Consider the following 22,076-nt stretch of genomic DNA (forward strand, 5'->3'; position numbering starts at 1 on the left):
GGTTTCACACTGCTGGCAGCGTTACAGAGGATACAGATTGTCCCGCTAAGTCTGTTTGGATGACAAGAATGAAACCTACGCAGTGCGAATGTTGCCTCTGTTGTTTTGTAAAGTGTTGGTTTGTGCGTGGAGGAGTTACTGACACTGACAGCTTTACAGCATGTTTTATAGACCATATTGTTGTCTCCCAGGACATTTGCTGTTATGATTTGTAGAAACAGAAAATAGTCCTGGGCCAACGGTTGAACACGAGATACAATTTGTCCTGCAGTGCATTGCTCCCACCTGCAAGATTCTGCGCTCAGCTCGTTTATACATTACATTCATGAACACGATCCCTGTGCCGACTGCTCATTGAGCTGTGCCGAGCTCTCTCTCCATTTTTAAAAATAATTTCCTCCAAAGCTGGTAGGAAGTGTCAGGCACATACTGGCTTATGTGTCTAAAAGCTCCTTTATTTATGTTACAAGCACTGCGAGTCCAATTTTAACATTTTGCCAAAACAGAAATCATGTGCTTGTTTTATCCTCGGATAAATAAATTCATCCCTTCAGTTGTGGAAAACAAATCTCTGCATTTAGTTGCAAAGAGCATTAGTAAACTTTATAACTAGAACACCTTGACTTGTGGCGTTAAATCTATTTTCATCCATCTAATTTTCTGTATCTTGAGACCTGGTGTGGTAATTGAGTCTACAGCCACTGAGAGCCTCAGATTACCATCGTACTGTACACACATTAGGGCTGCTGGTTCTTTTCAGGAGAGCAGCCTTCTTGATCTAATGTTCAGAACCAGACCAAGCACTACAAAGGCAAATTTTAGGAATAGAGTGGAGGATGATACAAAGTAATGTAATTACCAGATAGATTGAATTAAAGTAAAACAAATTCCAGGAGGTACAGAGATGAAATAAAGGCATGCCAGCAAGCAAAGCCTGTTAGACTCTCTAACAAGTGGACACAAGAAAGAGAGGAACAGAAGGAAAGGAATAAAACTCAATTGTCAAGTGGCGACAGTCTCCTGTGAATTTTAGAAAGAAAGTTACTCAGTGTGTTTCAAAAATGTCAAACTATTCCTTTAAATCTTAATAAAATAAAAGTAAAGGTTTTTTTTTTTTTTGGTGAGTTCAAAGCTGAATGACAAGTCAGGGGAGAAAAATAGAACTGAAAACAGTTTGTATAATTAATTAAGAGCAGAACTAGTCATGAATTGAAGTCCTGAACGCTGCCACAGGGATAGACTGCTCATGAAAAGTCACTTTTACTTGAGAGACTTCTTAAATGGTGCCCAATTTAGGCTTTCCATTATTTTATTTTTTTTACCATGATTTCCACCCTGAGTTTTATTACCACGTCTGTTTCCTCTCTGCAGACTGAGAACACTGCTCATTAGTTTATAGCAGTCACACTCGGCACCTTTGTGAATGACACATCCAGACCTGGAGGACAGGAATCTGATTATGACGATGCTCTGTGGGAGTTACAGGCGACCTGGTCTGCTGTTGTAGGGCAAAGCTGCTCTTCCTCTTTCCTCACGTCATGTTTTTGCAAACGTTACACATGGGAATTAGGCCTGAGTACATTCATCTCGGCAGTGATGGCATCTATATTAGGATGACAAATTTGTGCCTGTCACCTGATGAGGGACTGGGACTGCATGTCAAGACGCAGGTAAAGTCAGGAAGACAGTGATTTGTGGCTGAGCCGTGTAGCTCTACCTCTCCTGCTCTCTCTTTTCTCAAAAACACACACACAGCCACACGGCTAGATGTTTCATCTATTTTTAGATTTTGAGGGAAAGGAACATGAAAATGAAGAATTACGCGGTCACTTTGGATTGAACCCCTGAACCATTTCCCCCAAAATGACATGTGTGTATGTTAGCATTTTGATAGAGAGTGCCATGATTACAAGCCATTCTCTGGTAATTGTTATTCCTCCCTCACTCCCCAGCCTTTCCTCAGTATATGATATTCCTCCTGGGCAGTTCTCTGCTCTCAGGCCAGATTACTACCAAGGCGAGCTACAGACGCGCACAGAGCTCCAGATTCGATTTCAGATAACGAAAATATCAGGGCATCCAGAGGGGAAAATGCTTCAATGCCGACAGAGTTCATTTATCTGAGAAGTGTGAAAGCAAGGATAAGGGGGAGGGACAAAGTCAACCATGTAATATACTTCTATGGAGCAGTGTTTATGCATAGGCGAGAGAGAGAAGAAATGAGAGAACAAGAGGGGGGAGCGTAGGAGGTAGATGGAGGCAGATAGTGTCTTATGAATTTCATATTAAGATTTTATCATTTAGAGCATGTACCTAACAGAAGGCATCCAGCCTTCTCCTGTGTAATGTGCTAGAAGCTGTATGCTACATGGCAGCCGCTCAGTGTGTGCTCTCTCTCTGCACTGTGAGGTGACTGCAGGCACTCGTCCATATTGCGTGCACATTATTTATAGGTCCGCAGTCATAAATAATAAGCACCATGCTTAATTAGAAATCAAAATATCAACAGATTATCATACGGCGCGCAGAATGTCTTGAGTCCTGGGTTGTATGAGGGAGCAAATTGGGCACCAGTTGCACATGGTTCCCTCTGAGTCAGTGATTGACATGGCAACAGTGTGACGCATGGTGCTGAATGGGAAATGGACTTTGTCTTTCCTCCCACACAGCCAGACAACTTTCCCGGTGCCCGAGCCATATCATATGTGCTGCGCTAAGTGTTGAATTTGCATTAAGGCCATGCAGATGACTCTCGCTGGGAAATAAGTTGAACGAGGTCCTGAGGGGGACTTGAGGAACATCCACAAAGCAGCGCGGCGGTGCCTTGAAGCAGCCACATTAAAAGGAGTCCTCGCACAGCAGTGTTCTCAGGTCCCCGAGCAAGAGCCTGTTTAAGGAGGGCATCGGCTTGTGTACAATTCGAAGCAGCTCTGTAATTACCTCATATCCACATCTTCTCATGCAGTACACCTTTACACTCCTACATTAGCCCCATCACTCACTTAAATGCAGCCTTTCATTTTACACAGCAGAAGCTTTTCTGGGTCTGTGCACCAAGCTAGCAGCTGACCTCTCACTGCTCACTCATTCCTGGGGCTCATTGTTTTGGTTTTTTTAGACTAAATCTCTTCTCTTCCTTGACTTTATTTCTACACTGAGGAATTCATCAACACACTCCACTAGCCTTTACACACCTCAGTAATAACGAAATCCAATGCTCTTTTGCGGACATGCATATTAACAAACAACTGATTCTGTACAGATCGAATGCACCAGACTGTTGAGGTGTAACAGAGATAATCAAACATAAAGTATTTTCTATAATCTCTGTTCCTGCGGAATGCATTTTAGTCTTAATTTTGAATTAAATCTATAGTTCAGGCGATAATACAAATGTCATTACCAGTTGGGCTTGGCGTGTGTGTGTTTCCACACTGCGCACTGTGGGTGTACCAGGTGTGTGAGGCTGCCTCCCAGCACCTTGTTAGACTGTCTGGGGTGCAGTGACTTAAGCCTCAAGGAAGATGTATGGCGAGACAGGAGCATGTGGGTACCAGGGGAGGAGATGGAGGGCCTCCGACCATTCTTTTTTTAATGACACTCTGATACTCAGCCTGAGGTCCAGTTGCAGCAACAGCTGCTTCGTTTTAAATAAAGCAAAGCCTTTCTCCCAAAAGGGACAGTGTCTCATAACTAACAAGCGAAAACAGCTGTCCACTACAGCCAGTTTTACATTATGGCATACACAAGCCGTCACAACAGTACGAAATAGATGCCAGTTTTTTAGTGTTAATTGTCTCTGAGCTTTTTGCATGAATTGTCTGGTGCTTTGAAGAATCACACTACCTGCAGATCGCACATGTTCAGAATAATGCATGACAACACCGCAGCTCGGAACAATAAAAGAAGTTGCGTGATCTCATGTTTTGATGTTCCCTTAATTCAAGTGGTTGGGTCAGAAAAGTCAGGATACAGTTTTTGTTATACGAGGATGCAGCATCGTTTCAGTGCTTTAAAAAGCGCACTGTTACTAACAGTAATATATAAATTTGAAAGCTGTTTATCTCAATTGTGAGTATTGTCTTCCCAAATGATATATAGTTCAGTGATTTATTGTTGTATTGGTCGTCTCCTTTTTGTAATAAGGGCACAGTATATTAATTTCCAAATAGGTAAAACTGTGTGATGTTTCTAATCTGCAGTTAAAAAACATATACTTTTTGAATGGCACAACTTGGCTGTTATGAGAGGACTATATTTTGTATGTTAACACACAGTGCAGGAGCCATCTGTGCTCAGTGAAACTCTCATTTTACCATTGACAACATTTCAGTAACGTCTCAGTCACTCTTTTCCTGGGAAAAATAATGAAGCACCTGGTCTTGTTTATTGCTCTTTTGCATATATTTTTGGTTTGTTTATTGACTGGTGTTCTCTGTTGCCAGTACCTGTTTTGAAGCTTTGTTGATCCATTTGCTTGGAAATGCTGAATCCGAACTAAATCCTCTTCAGGATTGAGGATACAGTAGAGAACATCTCTGGTTGTTCCCTATTGTTCATCGCTCCATGCTACAGTCTCAGTGGCAATCTGTTGTGTCACCATGAAGCCTCGCGTCAGCGCTTTGCTTTAATTTTCTTTAAAAGCCCAGAGAACCAAGATGTTTTGAATGTGATAACTTTTGAGCATAATACACATGTTGTATGTATAAACCCATCAGTGTTTGTTGCACACTTGAGCTGTGATAGAGATAATTCCATCCCATTGTCTTCCAGCCTCGCTGAAGTCTGTATCTGCGTGAGTCCATGATGTTGACAGCTTGGCAGACCAGCAGTAGGAAGAGTGTGGGCGAAGGCCAGGCAATACACTGAGCTGAACTCGCAGTCTTAGAGGCCCACACGCCTTCATTATTCAGTTGGAATCTATTGAGCATCTGGGACTAAATTATTCATCAACATCGACCTAGTTCCAGGGTGCTAAGTTAGATACTTGGATGTCATCGGGTGTTCTGATAAGAGCTGCTGCTGCAGTGTGATAGCTGCCATGGGTAAATACAGAGTGTGTGCTGGGATCATAAAGAGCACTATCCACCATTTCGTTATTATGGACTCTAGTTGTGTATCTCAGAGCCTCTAGGTGTGCAATGTAAGAATAGGGAGGCATTCTTCATCCCGTGTCTAACCATGAGCCATTTCTATCTGCTGTCCCACCGCCTCCCTCCCTCCCTCACTGGCACACTAATGATGTGTTGCTGCAAGAGTGAAGCTTAGGACAACAAACTCCTCCCAATTAGTCTGTGCAGACTACAACTCTGGTCAGATCTGGACACTAGCAGGGCACTATGAGTGAAAATCAGTGCCAGCATGAGAAATAATGGCACACGGTCTGAGCAGGAACATACACAGAATACTGATTCCTCTGCTTTTAGGGGCATTTGGTGCTTTGGCTTCAAGTGCTCTTGCCAATTACAGATAAGATATAAATAACATTTTCAGCTATAGTACTGGCGTAAAGTGGAGTCTTGAGTATACCCTTGATATGATTTATCCAGTATTATAATGAGAAAATGGAAAAAGGCAACATGAGGACTATGCCAAGAACAATATCAACAACCTTGTAGCTGTCAGAGTTTTTTTGACTTTGCAATGATATTATATTAGAAAGGCTAAATTATGCTCTGTTCATTTAGCTCTTCTGGTTAAATAAAACAAAAATATTGAAAAGGATGCTGTATCTTTTTTTCATGGTTAGAAAAAGTTCAAACTATCAGTACAAAATATTCTGAGCATTATAACCGGTGGATTAATACCCTTGGTGCTTTCAAATATTATAATTAGTAGCTAATTAGTAGTTTATTCCTTGATACTTCAGCAAACACAATCTTGTAAGTGAAATACACATTTATGCTGCTGAACATCGCAAGATCCCTTCTTCATACAAAGTGATTAAGACACTAAAACCTCTGATGGTAGAAAAGGTGGTATTAGAATAAAAGATAATTATGATATTAGAATAAAAGATAATTACTATAATTGGTGTGATTTTACACTACATTGTACATGTAAAAAAGAAGAAGTATAGTGTAGTTTTATTATTTTTAACAGTGGCCAAATATTCTTGAGTGGAGAGACTTTCACACACCCTGCCTCTGGTATCAGTGATGTCTTCCTTGTTTGGTCTTGTCTGAAAATAGTGACAGCCCATGGGGAACAGTTATTCAGTAGGATACTTACATCTAATGGACTCTGTATAGTGGGAGCATATGGGTCACGGACATGACGGATCAGACGTAGTGAGGCAAAATCTGCGTGTGGTTTAGCAGACAGGAAGTGTGATGATCATTTGCAGCTAAGCCATTTTCTCTTTGATTTTTCAATCAAGCCATAATTTACTGGCTGATGATAGCACTGCAGTTTTGGCATTCTCAAAAAGTATTGGGATTTACACCATTTACACCATCTTAATGAGCAACAGATTATGGACATTGAGTAAAAAAATATCAATTTCCTTATTGTCACTGATCAGCAATATAACAAGAGAAAGAGCTTTGCAAAACAAGAGCTTATATTGGATAAAAACATGGCTTACGAGGGAAAAACACAGGCAGAGAGGCAAAAGAAAACAGCAAGCATCCTCAGTGGAATACATTACTAGGACAGTAGAGGCATGCTTCAGATAAACCCTTCAGATGCCTTCAGTGTCCTCCTGACTTTCAGCTCGTCTCCAAAGAGACATGTTGTGTGCCAGGGAGCATTCATCAAATTAGACCAGAGAGAAAACAATGTGAAAACCCACGGCTCTCCATAGAGACATGCCGACAGGTTATCACAGAGAAGGTGTCTCTTGCTCTCGAGCACTGGGGGCCAGCAGCACACGGCATCCTCCCTGAAGAGCAGCCCTCCCCTCCCTGCCTCTCTGCCTGCACAGGCCAGGATTAAGAGGGGAACTCATGCGTTCAGGGGGAGAAGTGTACAAATGTAGGGCATTACTTTAATGCCACCTGCTCCAAACAGTAGTTATTAGAGAGTGGCATTGGACACAGAGTCGTTGAGCATTAGCAGATAAGCGTTTGTAGGGTTGTAGATAACCTGGTGTCCAGCAGAATGAGACTGCTGACTAAGCTTTAGCGAGCACATGCGGACCATGGCTTGGCCTGGACATCTCATTAAGGAGGACCATTATCAATCCTCAGAGATCGAAACCAGCATGACAGTGCTAAAGAAAGCACCAGGACACCTTTAGGCTGAGTCAGGTTGGAATTTCCTGGTCCACATCCGCTTTGATGGGTCAATCAGTGCACGAGCCAAGGTCAGTCGATAGCTTTACTTACATTGAGATTCATTTTTCTCAGTGTCTTTGTTGATTCTGTGCTGCTCCCCTGACACCTTAAGTATTTCAAATGACTCTGTACTTACACAGTATGAACATTTTCATACTTTTGCAGTGTCATTTTCTTTTCTTCCACTTTTTGTGTGTTTCGTACTTGCAACTGTCTCCCCAGGTTTTCTCAGTACATCTCATAGGAGTCTCTCTGCTGCTCTGAGCAGAGGCAGATAAATGAGCTGTGCTGTAGGTTCACCATGGCTTCAGCACTTTACCGCTAGATTAATGATGCTTTGCAAGCCCCAAGCCTTGCTTTTAGCATTTCAGAAGTACCTTCATAAAATGAACTACAGGTACATCTTGTTTATACGCTTACCTATTGGAGCATCTTTGCTGTGGGCATGATGCTTTTCGCATCAGTAACCCTAACTCTTCTGAGCTAATGAACCTTCCCTAAAACATACTGTATTTCTGGAAATCTTCTTAAATAGATGCCGTTCAAATTAGAAAAACCCACTCTTTATTTTCAACTCAGAATCTCTGCAGTTTCAAAATGATCACATGCTTATGCTTTTTGTTTTATTTCGGATATCTCCCTTAGAAAAGGTCTCCTGAGATTTCAGTGTCCTTTTCTGGCATCCCAGCCAAGCTACCTGTCAGTTTTCATCACAGTGGCTAAATTGCATGGTAAGCCCCTCACATAGCCCGCATTGAATCGTCACGGGTGAAAAAGAAGCCAAGCGTTGGAGGAGGACACCATGAATTGGTAATGTTATTGGATTTCAACCAGGTCATGACCACATCAAAATGTTGACCTACAAACTAATCCTGGAAGGCAGACTGATACCCAGTAACATGTGAATTCATTTTAGTGTTGATTCAGAGGCTTACACCCACCACACACGCACAGGATTCATTTAGAAGTGTAGCATAGGGTTGATATTTTGATAAGATGAAAGAAGGATTGGACTTCGAGGGGACTCACAAGCACAATTGAGCTGCAGTTACACAGATCTACACACAGCCTTTGCCCTTGGAGGGTGAAATGAGTGTGACATTATTTTATGGTATTGTTATGAACATATATATCATGGTTTCCAGTCTCAATCGAGGCTGCAATCCTGCATTTATTCAGTTCTTACAGTTATTGGTATGGAACTATATTGTAGTTTTTTAAAGGGCAGACCTGATTATAGAATTTCATTAACTCAAACTACATATTTATATTTTCTCCTATCTTGACAGCCAAACTAAAAATAGACAGCTTTTACATTTATCTCATAAGCAACAGGACTCAGTGGCTATACCTTTACCTCTCTTGTAACAAGAAAAACTAATTTCCATATTCATTATTGGATTGGAGTTGAAGACCTCATGCTATAGCTTTCTGACCTGAATGTAGAGACAGAAACATCTAAATATGAACAGGCATACACCTCCGCTCGGGTTATTCTACGGGGAGTTAACCTACATCGACTACACCCACTTCACATTGCTTCCTCTTCTCCTCTTGCAAATAAATTTGAAGGACAGAGTTGACGGGAGAGAGAGAGAGAGAGAGGGATGTGAGAAGTAGCAAGAGGGAGAGAATGAGAGTGGTAAGGTGTGAGGGAGAGAGAGAGGGGGAGTATTGATTCCTTGATTCCCGTACCTCTGCCAGTGAGCGCAGTGTCAAGATCTCCCGCCAGGAAAAACAAATCACAAGGCTGAAGTGATGGATGTGGCACTCCAGGATCCGGCGGTTTTGCCATCTGGATGGCCGACACTGTATATCAGCCTCATGCACAGCAAATTAAATTTACATTTGGACGGCTTCCCCGGGCCTCACCCAGCACAGATGTACCAAAAAGAGCCCTCCACCACAACTCCCTTAATGGGTTTGATCTATCATTTCCAGGTCTATTATGTAAAGATAATGTTGGTCCGTGTTCAGAATGTCAAAATGATTTTACAGTCACAATAAAATCACATTATGTGCAGCCAAATGGATGTTAAGCAAAATGACATCACCTTTAATTTCCTTAAGATGAGTCAATACTAATCCAACTTGCAGAAATATTTTGATGCACAGTCAAAGTCAGTAATAGAACAAATTCAATGAAAGCCAAAGTCCATCTTCATTTTTGGTGCCTAATGCATTTCTTACCCCTTTCTTTTTTTTCATTATGTGGCTGTCATTCACATGCATACCCCAGAGTATGAAACATTTAAGTACAATAAATATTGTCAAGCATGTATTTGGAGATTTAGAAATATTAGCTCAAAAGAGGTAAATAGAGGTGCTAGGCTATATATATAGTAGCAGGTTATTTTGCTTAGCAGAGCTCCATAACTGAAACTCTAACCTGGCCCTGAAGAGGCTGCCATGCTTAAATGAAATGACCTTTAACGCAGAGCTGATCAAATGGCCTGAAGCAAGACTATAAAAGAACATTGCAGTATAATGTTTTACAGTGTGCTTTTTTTTCTGGTCTTTTGTTTGCCCTTTCCCATTTTCCAAGAGGGTAAAATGTATCGTGTTTGGCAGGTGAGGAAGTCCATTGAAAAAAGTCTAAAATTAATTTGGTATTGGAGTACATGTGGCAGCAGAATAATGAAGCACCTCTATATGTGCCACGGTATTGTTTTGTTTTCTTGGATGCTTGTTTTGTAAAAGAGATACTGAATCACATTGAAAGAAATAACATAAAATATTGATTTAAACCTCTGCTGCTCTGCCCTTTGTTTTCCAGTCTCTTTTTTTTAAGCGTTCATGGCTGGTTGTCCTCTAAATGTCAGAGGTGTTTTGTGATGGCTCTTAACAATCCCTTGAAGGGATATGCAAAGCCACACACTGCAGCACAAATTGAGCATGCAAGTTGACAATTGTGCAGTGAACTTTAGCCTCCACTGTTCCTCAATAATCAGATCTCATTTCTGTAAGTATAGTGTTGCCTAGAAAGCAGTGTAGCAGCTGCCACAGCACCAGGCAGCGTGTGACTGTGTTGACAGATAAATCCAGCAGCCAAACAGTGTAGCTGTCTGGGTTCACATCTCATCTGCCCTGCTCTCCTTAACCTAACCCTCTGGAAACACCACTATTCTGTATCTTACCCCACTGATGCAGCTAAGTATCTCGTGCCCTCACCACTCTGCACTGTGCCTCTCTCTTTTCAGACAACCGACGACTTGCTGGTGGCATCAGCTGAGTGTCCGAGCGATGATGAGGACATTGATCCCTGTGAGCCGAGCTCAGGTGGGTTAGGTTAGTCATCTCTTTTTATTCTACTTCTCTCGGGGTGTCTCAGTGTGTCTCTGTGTGTCATAGTCCACCCCCACCAAGACACTCTAGGCTAACACACAGTGTTTAAATGAGCAGATTGGAGTTTTAGTTAAAGCTTGAACACCTCTCAGAGGCAGAGTTGCTCTTCTCTTGGACTGAAAGATACAGGAAGCTGGAGGCTCTCCATTAGCTCTGTCTGGGAAGCTTCCATTCAGTCTGGATATGGTTTTACCGGTTCTTATATTTCAGTGTCCAGGAATGTCAAAATTAATGCAGTAAAACTTTAACATTCATCTATGACTGTAGTTTCCATGGTGTTTTAATGTATGATTTGTGAACTAGCTTACTTGGAAATTAATTTGGGAAATATTCTTATTTACTTTCTTTCTATGAATTCATTAAGATTAATAGACCTCCACTGTCAGTCTGTGGCATATGAAGCTACAGCCAGCAGTTGTTTAGCTGGACACAGGAGGAAACAGCTAGCCTTTGTCACAAAGGTAACAAAATCCACATCTTCTAAATCTCACGTTATTTACTTTGTTGAATTCAAACAAAAGCTGAATGTACAACCTCAATCTGGGTGCTTATTTCTGAGCTAGGTGCAGTGGCTTCCCTATTTACATTCTTTATGCTAAGCTAAGCTAACCAGCTGCTGGTTCTAGCTTGGTTCCTTGGCCTCCATCCGTCGAGATTTAACTCACCCAACACAGGCAGAGCAACACCATCTCTGAGAATTGCATGCATAGCTAAAACTGCACACTGCTTAAGGTGTTCTGTATGTGTCAGAGCCGTGTTATTAATGTGTTTTAATTGTGCACCTATTCATCTTCATCAGCTCACGGCATTTGTTGAAGCACAAACAGGGGCGCCCTCAGAAAGAGGGAACAACGCACAGTTGTAATTATCATACCTACATGACTCCAACACATGATATCGAGGAGGGTAAACCCAGAGAGGAGGGTGTGAAGACTGATGTTTACACGTGTGTGTAAAGAGTCCCCACTGTTGTTAATTAAGTTCTACATGGAGCAGTGGGAGTTCACAATAGCTGCACATAACTGGAGTCTTTCTGTTCCTCGTCATAAAACAAACAAAATCGAAAAACGAATCTAAGTTATTTTGGTCTATAGGTTGTAACTGTGTGTTCACCCCTCTCCAGTGTTTGAAAATGCTACTGATTTTATTGCCTCTGACAAATTTAGACTGTAAATCTGTTTGTTCTCTGCAATGCCGCCATACTTGTAATCTCCTACCTTGCTACACATGGAGGGCAATTAAATCTAACCCTAGTGCCCATCTATGAATAAAATGATTTTCAAATGCATTCTGACGTGATGAGAAGCACAGAGAACAATTAAGTCCAGACCCAAGGCCCCCCACTCCATCTTGATGTGCTATCGATCAGTATGTGGTCATAAAACCTCCACTAAATTAATGTCTGCCCCACAGCGTAGACGATCAGCTTTCTAGTCTGTCTCTCTTCCTGTTCCTCTGGCCGTGCACTGGCAAGATTAGCTTTTGCCACACTCACTCTCTTCCTATAAGTCTCATAATGCACATTAGAGTGATATTCCCATTGGGCAGCATCACAATAGGTACTTCCAATGTACGTCTGCTACCTCTGTCAAATACCATGCACGGGAGATTGGTGTGCATACTGATTCACACCAGCAGCTTGCATTATGATATTTTTTGACAAGGGCATCTGCCAAAACATCAGTCGCGAACTGTGTGATGCTCAGGGACGCACACTCCCAGAGCAGAGTATCCTTCTCCTTCTGTGATCACTGAAGGGGATTTGACACCAGAGCTACGGACTCCCAGGGTGGCAGCTGTCTAACACCGTATCCTGATTAATATCTGTATTCAGAACGATTCACACGCTCTGCCAAGCACTCTCCACATCTCAGACGTTGTTGCTGTGCGTAAAGAACTGGATCCACCGTTGCCCATTAAGGCCCACTTTCTCATATTACTCTTCAGCCAACTCCTTTTAATGACACCAATAATATATCATTTTTCATGCAGCATCTTGACAGTCTGCTCAGTCTGCCAACTCAAAAGCAGAGGGCCAGATGTGCACACCTTTGATACCCTTCTCTCTCGTGTGTTCAGGCTTCACGGCATGTGTCTACAGTAGCATAATGTTGGTGCATAAGTGATCCCAAGAGGTGAGCTTTTAAACACACTATTATAGGAGCTATCTGTGGCCCAAGGTCAGGCCTGGATCATCCTGTATATCACTGGAGTCCCACCCCACAGCAGTTCCTATCAGCCGTTGAGTGACATCAATCGTGTAAACTTACTTATTGCCATGCTTTATTTCTCTTACCTCCGGAAACCATGGAAAGCCAGTGGTACCAGCAGAGCTTATCACCCGGCAGGACTCAGATTAGATCATACTGCAGCAAATTGAATCCTCCCCCCTGGTTCAGGAAACCACAAAGGAATACACAGGCCCATGATGCTGCAACACATCAGATCTGTATTAGCAGGCAGGTTCAGGGTGTGCGCATATACTCAGCGGCTGAATATCACTGTGTGTATGATTATGTATGATTACAGGCGCATTAACGCACGTATGTTTGCAGTTGCCTTTGTGAAAATTGGTCAACAAAGCAAAATAAAATGTAACAAAAGACATGCAAATATTCTACATCATGGAAAATCCTTACATGACTTTAAGTTGTGTATAAATTCTGACATTTAGCTTGAAAGAGTCCTGCATTTTCCAAAAGGAAAGTAGAAAGGTGATTGCTCATTTAAAGGCCAGCATCAAGTGTTGGGCCAATCATCTGGAGAAAATATGCATGCAGTCTCGGTTGTGTATCCTGGTGCTGATTTTCAAGTACCAACCTCAGGTTTCCTGGTGAAAGTTAATGGAACAGGTTGTTGTGGAGCTGCATGGGGTCAGATGGAACGGATGTCTCTTACCTACCTGCTACATTTCATGGGCGTCATGCGGGCTGTTGATGGAGGGCAGCTGCTGCACGGTGATCCATAGCCAAGGTTACATCCTGCAACTGCCTTTGTTCCTTGTCATTTGGTTTGTTCTCCTCTGAGGGTTGCTGCTTTTGCTGTTAGTCCTCCATATTTGCCAAATTAGTCACCAAATCTGATTGAGTGTCCTTTACTTATAACTGTCTTAAGTTGAAATAAAAAAAAACAAATGTCCCAAAATATCAAACTATTCCTTTAAGCATTTGTGGGTAAGAGTGTTGGGTAAATATAAGATATTTTATTTCTATATGATAAACTTTAGGAAATGAGCTGTGAAGTGCCCAGAATATGAGAGCAAATGTTCAGAACTGATGTTGTAGTAATACATTGTTCTTTTTTTTTTTTTTTTTTTTTATACAAATACGTATCGTACCACCAGAATGATACTCCCTTAAGTGTTATTGTAGAACAAAGCCCATCGTGCATCATGCTGAAAAGATTAAGGAAAGCATAAGGGAGTGTTTCTTCAGAATACACAATGATTCTCCTCTGAACTTCAAGTTCTCTGATCTTAGCCTCTCGTGTTTTTCGTAGCACAGATTTCACAGAAGCAGAGCAATATATCCTAACAAAACATCGGCTGCTTCAGCCGGATGTTTTTATTTTATATGTTTGCAACTTTACTGTTTCCACCATCATTAATTATGCAACATGCAGTCATGTGAAATGTGAAAAAAAGCTGGGCTTCCTGTCAGTTATACATACACACCAGGAGCCTCAGTGAGAGTTTTGCTATATGCAGTCTTCCACATTTCACAAATAATCTCTCAGTGCCTTTATTCTCAGCTCCAGTAGCCCTTCACCGTGGATTGCCCATAGGCGGGTTAAGGTTAATCATCTCTAGTTTCCACTACTCTCTATGGTCTCTCATCTTTTTCTATCCTGAAGCATTCTGCAGTGACATTAGCAGCTACTAATGTGTTTGACATTTGTTTTAATAGATTTAATTTATGGGTGGGGAAACAATACACAGAGTAAAGCAATAAATCAAACGCCAAATGAATACTCTCTTTAACCCGATGGCAATGGCTGGAATGCACCCAGCCGCGAGGACGAAAAAAATTAAAGTAAATTATTGTTTTAAAAGTAGCTGTGAGATTAATGAAACATTAAGAGCACTGTGCTGGCTTAAGAGGTCACTGCCCACATTTAATAGGTTATTCAATCATACCCAGCTGGAACTCTGCGTGTACTCATTCCTTCCTTTGCTGAACACAGTGGCATGCACCTTGCATGCCAACAGACTGCTGCTAGCAGAGATGGCTCAACAAATAAAATACCCCTCAGATGGCTGGATGTCTATTGAACGTTATCAGAGCTCACGCCCATCAACACACCCTGATGATGACCTTCAAACATCATGCAAAACATGTTGCCGTGGCTTTTGCATAGTTTGCTAATTAACGCCAACAATCTTTTGGAATTTTGCCTTTTTTGTTTCTCTGCACTCTTTCAGTGAGGATTATACCGTCCAAGTCTTCTCTCTACATCCTATTTTAAATGAAGTGTGTTCTGAGAGAAAACAGGATTTCACGCTCACTGTCAGTCTTTCTCTCTACTGATCCCACAGTATTTATATTTTCAATTATTTTTATTTTTCTACCACTCATCTTTTGGGTGTGCTGACATTGATGCTAACACAATGTGTCTGTTTATAAGTCTAAGTAGAGCATGAAAGGCTTTGCTTTCCCAAGAAGAGAAAATAAGCCCAGCCAAAGGTCAGTTATGATAATACTATGAGTAAGTTAGGTCTCCGCAATATTACCCAGCAATTCACATGATTGGCCAATCAATAAATGCAATAAAGGTGTATTAAAATGAGAAATGACTTCTCCACCCAACAACAGTATGAAACCTCGTATCTGATATTTAATATGTATCATGCAGTGTTGGCCATCATGTTGTTGCAAGGACAAGAAAAAGTCTCCAGTAACAGAAAAACAGGAGCTTTTACAAAATGAAATAATTCTGTGTGGTTGCTATATGGGCTAAAACCAACAGCTTGTATTTCTCTCTAAACACAATGAGCATGAAAAAACATTAGTGACTCAAATTCATTCAAAACATATACCGTATGTTTTTTGGGATTTCATATGCAGAGATACTGAGACAACAAAAAGTGTGCTTTCACACTTCGGATCACAAAACACTTGGTGTCACACTGTTGAAATGACACACAGTGTTACTCTGTAATTTAGATCTAATTATGTACTTTCAGCTTTTGTGTGATCTTGTCAACATACTGGAAAGCTCCTGTGTAGCTATAGGTTTAAAAATATAGACTCCAAAGAACATGTAACCTGACTCTTTAGGAATTTAATGAAGAGATGAACTACAGACTTGTGAGGTTCAAGACGAGTAAGCTTGGTCCTCTTCTTTCATCTCACCTCTTTCAGTGGAACCCCTCTGGGCAAAGGTTTAAACTGCACCATATCTTTTACTGGGCTAAATCAAACACCTTTTAATAATTCTCACTTGGACCTCATTTCATGCTCACTCAGCTCTCTGTTCATCATCCACCATTAGCATGAGCAGCGCCACTTCAGACTCACACATGCATGCTGTCATCAGGCATACTGCCAGCATGTCACAAGTACAGGATGGCTTGCATCGCTTCTTGAGGACACTCAGATAATTAAAGAGGGAAGAGCGATTTAATAAGTGTTTTGGCTCTGCTGCAGTTGATACAGTGACCTGTCTGCAGACTGATCCCCAGCTATATAACGGCTCCGACAGCTTGTGATTATGGCTGGATATGTGCAGTAAGAAGATGGTATAACACTAATCTGGTTGAATAACAGCAATGTGTCACTGAGCATGCCAACTAAGCCTTGATCGCTCTGAAGGCGTCCCACAGCCGCACCTCCAAGCTCTCAAAGATGCACGATGCTCTCATCTTTGTCAGCTGCTGCAGGTTGCAGGGACTGCTCACTCAAAACCTCCTTTTATTGACTTCTTACTGATAAACTCTGCATTGCCATAATGCATCCATTTGCTAAAAAGTATTGTCCATGTGTGCTCTGCACAACTCTCTCAACCCATTACCACCACCGCTTAATGAAAGGTCAAGCCCACTCTGTCCATTCAATATATCCTAAGTAGTCCTGGTTGCTCCATTACCTCTCAACAAGCCTCATGCGCACCTGAAGAACCCCCCCCCCCCCCCCCCCCCCCCCCCGCTCCACTGTTCACGTTTTCCTTCATCCGTGGCCCTCGTCAACCTGTTCACCCTGTTACAAATTACCAAACAAATGAACCTTCGCGCTGGAAACAAATGAGGAAAAATAGTCTTTGAAGAGGACCATTTATTCAAATCCTGCCTGACAGTGTGGAATCTCTGATCCCATTCCTCTCCTTGGGAGCACGTGGCAAAAAAGAAGTCAGGCAAAAAGAAATCACATCAAGCATTGCACAGGCTTTTAAATGACAAGTTCCATTGCACCAGTGTTAATATCTCCGAGAGGCGAGCTCATGCATCCATACTGACTCCAGGTAGAATTAGGAAAAAAAATGCTATCAAATAAACCCTGGAGTAACCAGAACATTGAGGCCAAACCAATCTCAGTGTTCATGTTATTACACTCTTCACTGCCTCTTTGTATGGCAAATGAGATTCCTGGCCAGGCTATTTCATTTTCTTCACTAACATTTATGGATCAGGGTCATATATAAGCTCATCAACTGTATACTTCTTTGTTTACGCTTTTCCTCGTGCAGTTCTTCCAGAGGAATCCCAGCAAGGCTGGGTGAAAGCAAATGATTTGTGACTAAATGACTGAAACATTAACTGTTGTCCTTGTGAATAAAACAGCAAGGACTTTATGATGGTCTGGATGTGATACTGTAATTTAAGCCTCGCTCTGGGATGAGACACAGAGGAGAAAGTTATTCTGGCATCTTTAACACAACTGCAATCCTTCAAAAGTTAACCCCCCTGAGTTTACCTCTATTGCTTCACAAGTGCACCCCCGCTATGCCGCTGTGAAGCTAGGCGCCACTTTAAGGTCATTTTCCCCATGTCTAATTTTACCGTTGGGTACGCTCGAGTAGAGCGTATAAGAGCAGCCATCATTTTAAACACTTGTTTCAGGCGCTATTTCTCTCTCAGTTTATGTGCCTTCATTCTGAGGTGATGGAGTGCTAATGAACAGACAGGCAGATGCATTTTTAGGTCTGAGGACTTATGAGGCTTTCTCGAAGGCCTGTGTCTGTCATATTACTTTGCCTGAGCCCAGCTTGCAGGAGAGGGTGCACAGCCGACCTCATGGGTAACAAATGAGCCGCATCATCGAGTGTATCAGGTAATCTAAGAGACTACAAAAGATCCCTGCCTGCCATCAGGTGGCTGTTTGATAGACACTGCTGAGACTAAAATGCAAACTAATGAGCTGTAATGAATGCTAATCTTTTTGGACAAAACATGGCTGTGTCAGCACAGTGTTAACCGCAGTGTTAATCCTTTAAGTAGTGGTCACGACTCAGCTTTCTTTGTCAAGATATTAAATTGGATTTTGCAGAAAAAGATGGAAAATTTGGCTGAAATCTTCCTATTTAAATGTAAAATTAAATGTGGGAGATGTGGGAAAAGAACCACACACCCTACTTATTTTAGTTTTTTACTTGTTTGCAGAAATGAAAGAAAAATTATGGTCAGTTGATTGAGGGTTTCCTAAGTCTCTGTATGAACAGAATCTATGGGGAGCCAATCAACAGATCCAGGCAAGAGGAAATAACAAAGCCCAGAGCTGGAGGTGTGAGCTCACTGAAGGCGCACCATGGTATTGTTATCACATGACTCACCCCTGATATAGCAGACCGGGGCCACCTGCCTCCAGAACGCTGTCACCTCGCTGTAGGAGCCAAGCGGAGGCCTCATATACAACCCTCAAGTGCCACATCCAGAGCTCCCCCCTCCATCAACCTGCTATGTTATCTACACTTTCAACTTTTTGACCCCGAACAAAGGGTAGATAGCAAATATGAAGGTAACTCACCGTTAATGCCCGCACAGTGGCTTGCTAGGGAAGAGCCGTGTCAACCAGTGGCTTTTGCCTACAAGGCGAGAGCATTCTTCACACCTGTCTGCAAGGATAAGTGGGCTTGTCACAAGCAGAGCTAATCTGTTGCAACGCTCAGTCACACTCAATCCCCCAGTGGTACTCTGCGCTTGTCCTTGAATGTCTGCTGGCATTGGAAGCATACTCGGACCGCTGATCAGTCTAAGCACGGTGGAAAACATGTCAGTGAGTGGCTGCAGCATCTCCTCTCCTGGCAGATAGCTTAGGGAACTTTCTCCTTTTGCATGCCCTTTAGCCCGGCCTGAACGAGATCTACCTGAAACACACACTTGCCATCTGCCTGGGTCATTAGCTAATATTACGCCGTTCAGAGCAATGCTTGTGTGAACAGTAAGCTGTCACTCAAGAAGAGAGATGATTGCAATCAAAAAATTGTATCTCTAAAACCATCAACATTGAGTGAGACACAAGAGAGAGAACAGTGAAGAGAGCTATGAGTGGCATAAGGACTGCTGTATTATAACTTGGACAGTATTCAGAATATGAAGTGGAAGTGCTGATGTGCACTCACTCCCCTATTCATTGGTGGAAAGCAGCAGACTTCAGCAGGCTGTCAGCATTATCAAACATTTAAAATTATATATTGTGTAAACGCTAGAGAGTAGCAATGGTAACAAGAACAAAATTGTTAGAAAATAGATTTGAAATATAGTCTAAAGGGGGGCAGGTATAATGTTTGGTAGTAAGTTTTAGCTCCTTAACTACAAATGATGATGCATACTACAAATGTGTGCTGTGTAGTTTTAGATTTTCAGGTTTATTTTTAGCGATGTGCTGAAAATTCCCTTTACCACTCTAGACTGGCATTGGCGTCCATTCATCTGAATGTGACGTGAACATCAAATGGCAGATTCTTCAAACTGGAGTAAACAGCAAACATCAAGTCTGCATTTAACTTTGTCAATGAGGCTTTATCTTATATATAGTATAAAGCATTTCAGGCTTTCCATCCTGCATTTCCAAGCAATGATAATGTAACAACAATTCAAAGTAGCATTAGTGTCCACTGTGATAGATTTATCCAGTTTAAGAGTTTCAAGAATTTTGTAACGTTATAATATTTGAAAATAAATGAATGGAAGGCAATGGATGCCTGGAAATTGTTTTCAAAAATTCACAAGCTGTGATAAAAAGTATATATGATTTGTAGTAAATAGGAAAAAACATGCATGAAGTCATTGGTACAGTCCTTGGAATTGGAATTGCAACAGCTGGTTATATTCTGTGTAATCTGAAGGACACCTTCACACCTTCACTGAAAAATCCCAGAGAAGCGTGTTGTATATTTTCTGCTTGTTCGACATTGGGAAATCGCTACAAATGCAGTAAGTAGGATGGGATGTGCTATATCATCTTATTAATTCTGCCTGTCCTTCATGGATCAGGAAGAAATGACCCTCTTATATAATGAAAACAAGAACTGCCCGCCTTGCTCATGCTCAGAGGAGTTAATCTGTCATAAAATAAGCATGTGACAAGATGAGACAAGGTGATTATGACGAACTTCAATAGCAGCCAAATTTTGTTTTTCATGTGTTGTCCTTTTGATGTAAGATAGCACAGATAGTTATTGTGGACTGTAGATACTGGGTTCTAGCTTAGGAAGAGCTCATGTGGAAATGTGGAAATGTTACTTTGACTGGCCAAGATCAAAGGATTGACTAATGAAGAGACAATGTCATGGCTCCTGTTTTAGAGTGAAATTTCTTTTTAAAACTAATAGCAAAGCTAAAGAATGCAATTATTTTCTAAAACCAAAACGCTCTTGAAAAAAAGAAGCGAGAAAAGTGGGACAGCAAAATGGGACATACAGTAAGGGACAACACATGTGGAATGAATTTCAATAAATATCAAATACCCATTTTATTGAAATTAAAAAAAAATGTTAACACCTGTCATAGTAACTGTAATGTCATTAATGGCTGACATGAATATTCATATCAATATCGTATATACCATTCGTTTCTGTTCATTTGCTCATATCTCAGCCCTAAGTTTCAGTATATAATGTGTGTTCATTACACTGGTTCTCTGTGTGCTGGCGAGTATAGCATCTTCAGTTAAATGACACTTCAACTGACGGTTCATAAAAGCTTTAATGTTGTGCTAAATATGTAGTGTTGTAGCTCCATAAAGACACTTTAAGAGCTGACGAAAGAAAACAGCAATTAAAATAATATCCATCTTTTAATGTCCTGACAGAATATAAACACTGTGACCTTATTATCTTCCAACATTATTTACATTCTACAAACCTCAGCCTGAGAATGAAGGCATGTACTCCAAGCATACAGTCAATAAGCACTTTTAACATTAACTTCACAAAATGACAATCTCTGACATGTTTACTTAAAATGAAATAGTCATTTTTCAACCACAAATCAACCTAAAACATAACAAAAGTAGGTAAGTACATGGTGCTAATAAGACATGAAAACCTCACTTTGTTTTAACCCATTTAATTTAACCACACATCACCTTATACACTGTAGGCTGGTTGCTGCAATATGCACTTTAATAGTGCAGCAAACATAGTACAAGTATCAAGGGAATGGGCAGTTAGCGTTAATCGAGAAACATTAACTCCTCATTTAGAGTAACAGAACTGTGCTAGCTTGCATGCACTTACTTTGTAACGCAGTAAAACTAGATGTTAATGTTACTCAATATTAAACACGTACACATTAAACACACATGCGTCCATATCGTCCAGTAGCTAAACGGACACAAAATACTGGGTTTTCCTTTGTTTGGAAGACATACTTTTAACATGCTAACACTCCTGCTATTTTACCACGTGTCAACATCTTGAAAATAACAGCTTTAGCATTCATAGTGGTTCAGATAAAAACCTTTAGCCTTAAATGCAGAAGTAACAAATTGTCAAAGTATGCTACACCCTACCACAGGTAGGAACAAAGTGATCCACATATTGCTTCAGAGTGTGTGATTCCCATTAATACTGTATATTCAAAGCACCACTCCATCTGTGTTTCTCAGCACTCTGTGGCCAAGGACAAGGAGCAAAGAGGAATACTGCGTAGCTTGCTCAATGTCCAGTCAACACAGAGGAAGTAATTCAGACCTACATGTCAACACAGTTATTTATGTTTCTGTTGTTACTGGTAGCTTGTCCAGTGTAAATGCAAATCGAAGCGTAACATCCTCAAGTCAACATCACTATGATCTGAACCCATGCAGCTGTAAATCCCTCAAATATTTTGTGCCCCAATCCAGCGGAACCAGATCGGATGCTTTCATTTCCAAATGTTAGTGTTGAGTGTTTGGATTTCACAAATGCAACAAAGAGAGCTTAAGCAGAAATGATGACTGCTACAAAAACACACAGAGAGCTGTGCCAGGAGGACTGAATAATATCAGGGGGCTGATGTGTTTTCAGAATATGCTCCAT

At 41.3% G+C, this 22,076-nt stretch overlaps 1 protein-coding gene across 14 annotated transcripts in view; it reads left to right on the forward strand.

Moving 5' to 3' along the window:
• Positions 1 to 22,076, forward strand: part of LOC139623071 (neurexin-1a-like) — a 246,287-nt gene that overhangs the window by 221,275 nt on the left and 2,936 nt on the right. For 9 of the 14 annotated variants that reach the window (XM_071480930.1, XM_071480936.1, XM_071480934.1 and 6 more), the window contains one exon: positions 10,478 to 10,565. In XM_071480930.1, coding sequence (XP_071337031.1) covers positions 10,478 to 10,565 — 88 coding nt within the window. The remainder of the gene's footprint in view (positions 1 to 10,477; positions 10,566 to 22,076) is intronic. The other 5 variants (XM_071480931.1, XM_071480937.1, XM_071480935.1 and 2 more) reach the window with 1 other exon arrangement.

This window comes from Trachinotus anak, unplaced genomic scaffold (genome assembly GCF_046630095.1).
Source record: "Trachinotus anak isolate AG129_WGS33_773 ecotype Australia unplaced genomic scaffold, CSIRO_AGI_Tana_v1 ptg000007l, whole genome shotgun sequence".
Taxonomy (NCBI): Eukaryota; Metazoa; Chordata; class Actinopteri; order Carangiformes; family Carangidae; genus Trachinotus; species Trachinotus anak.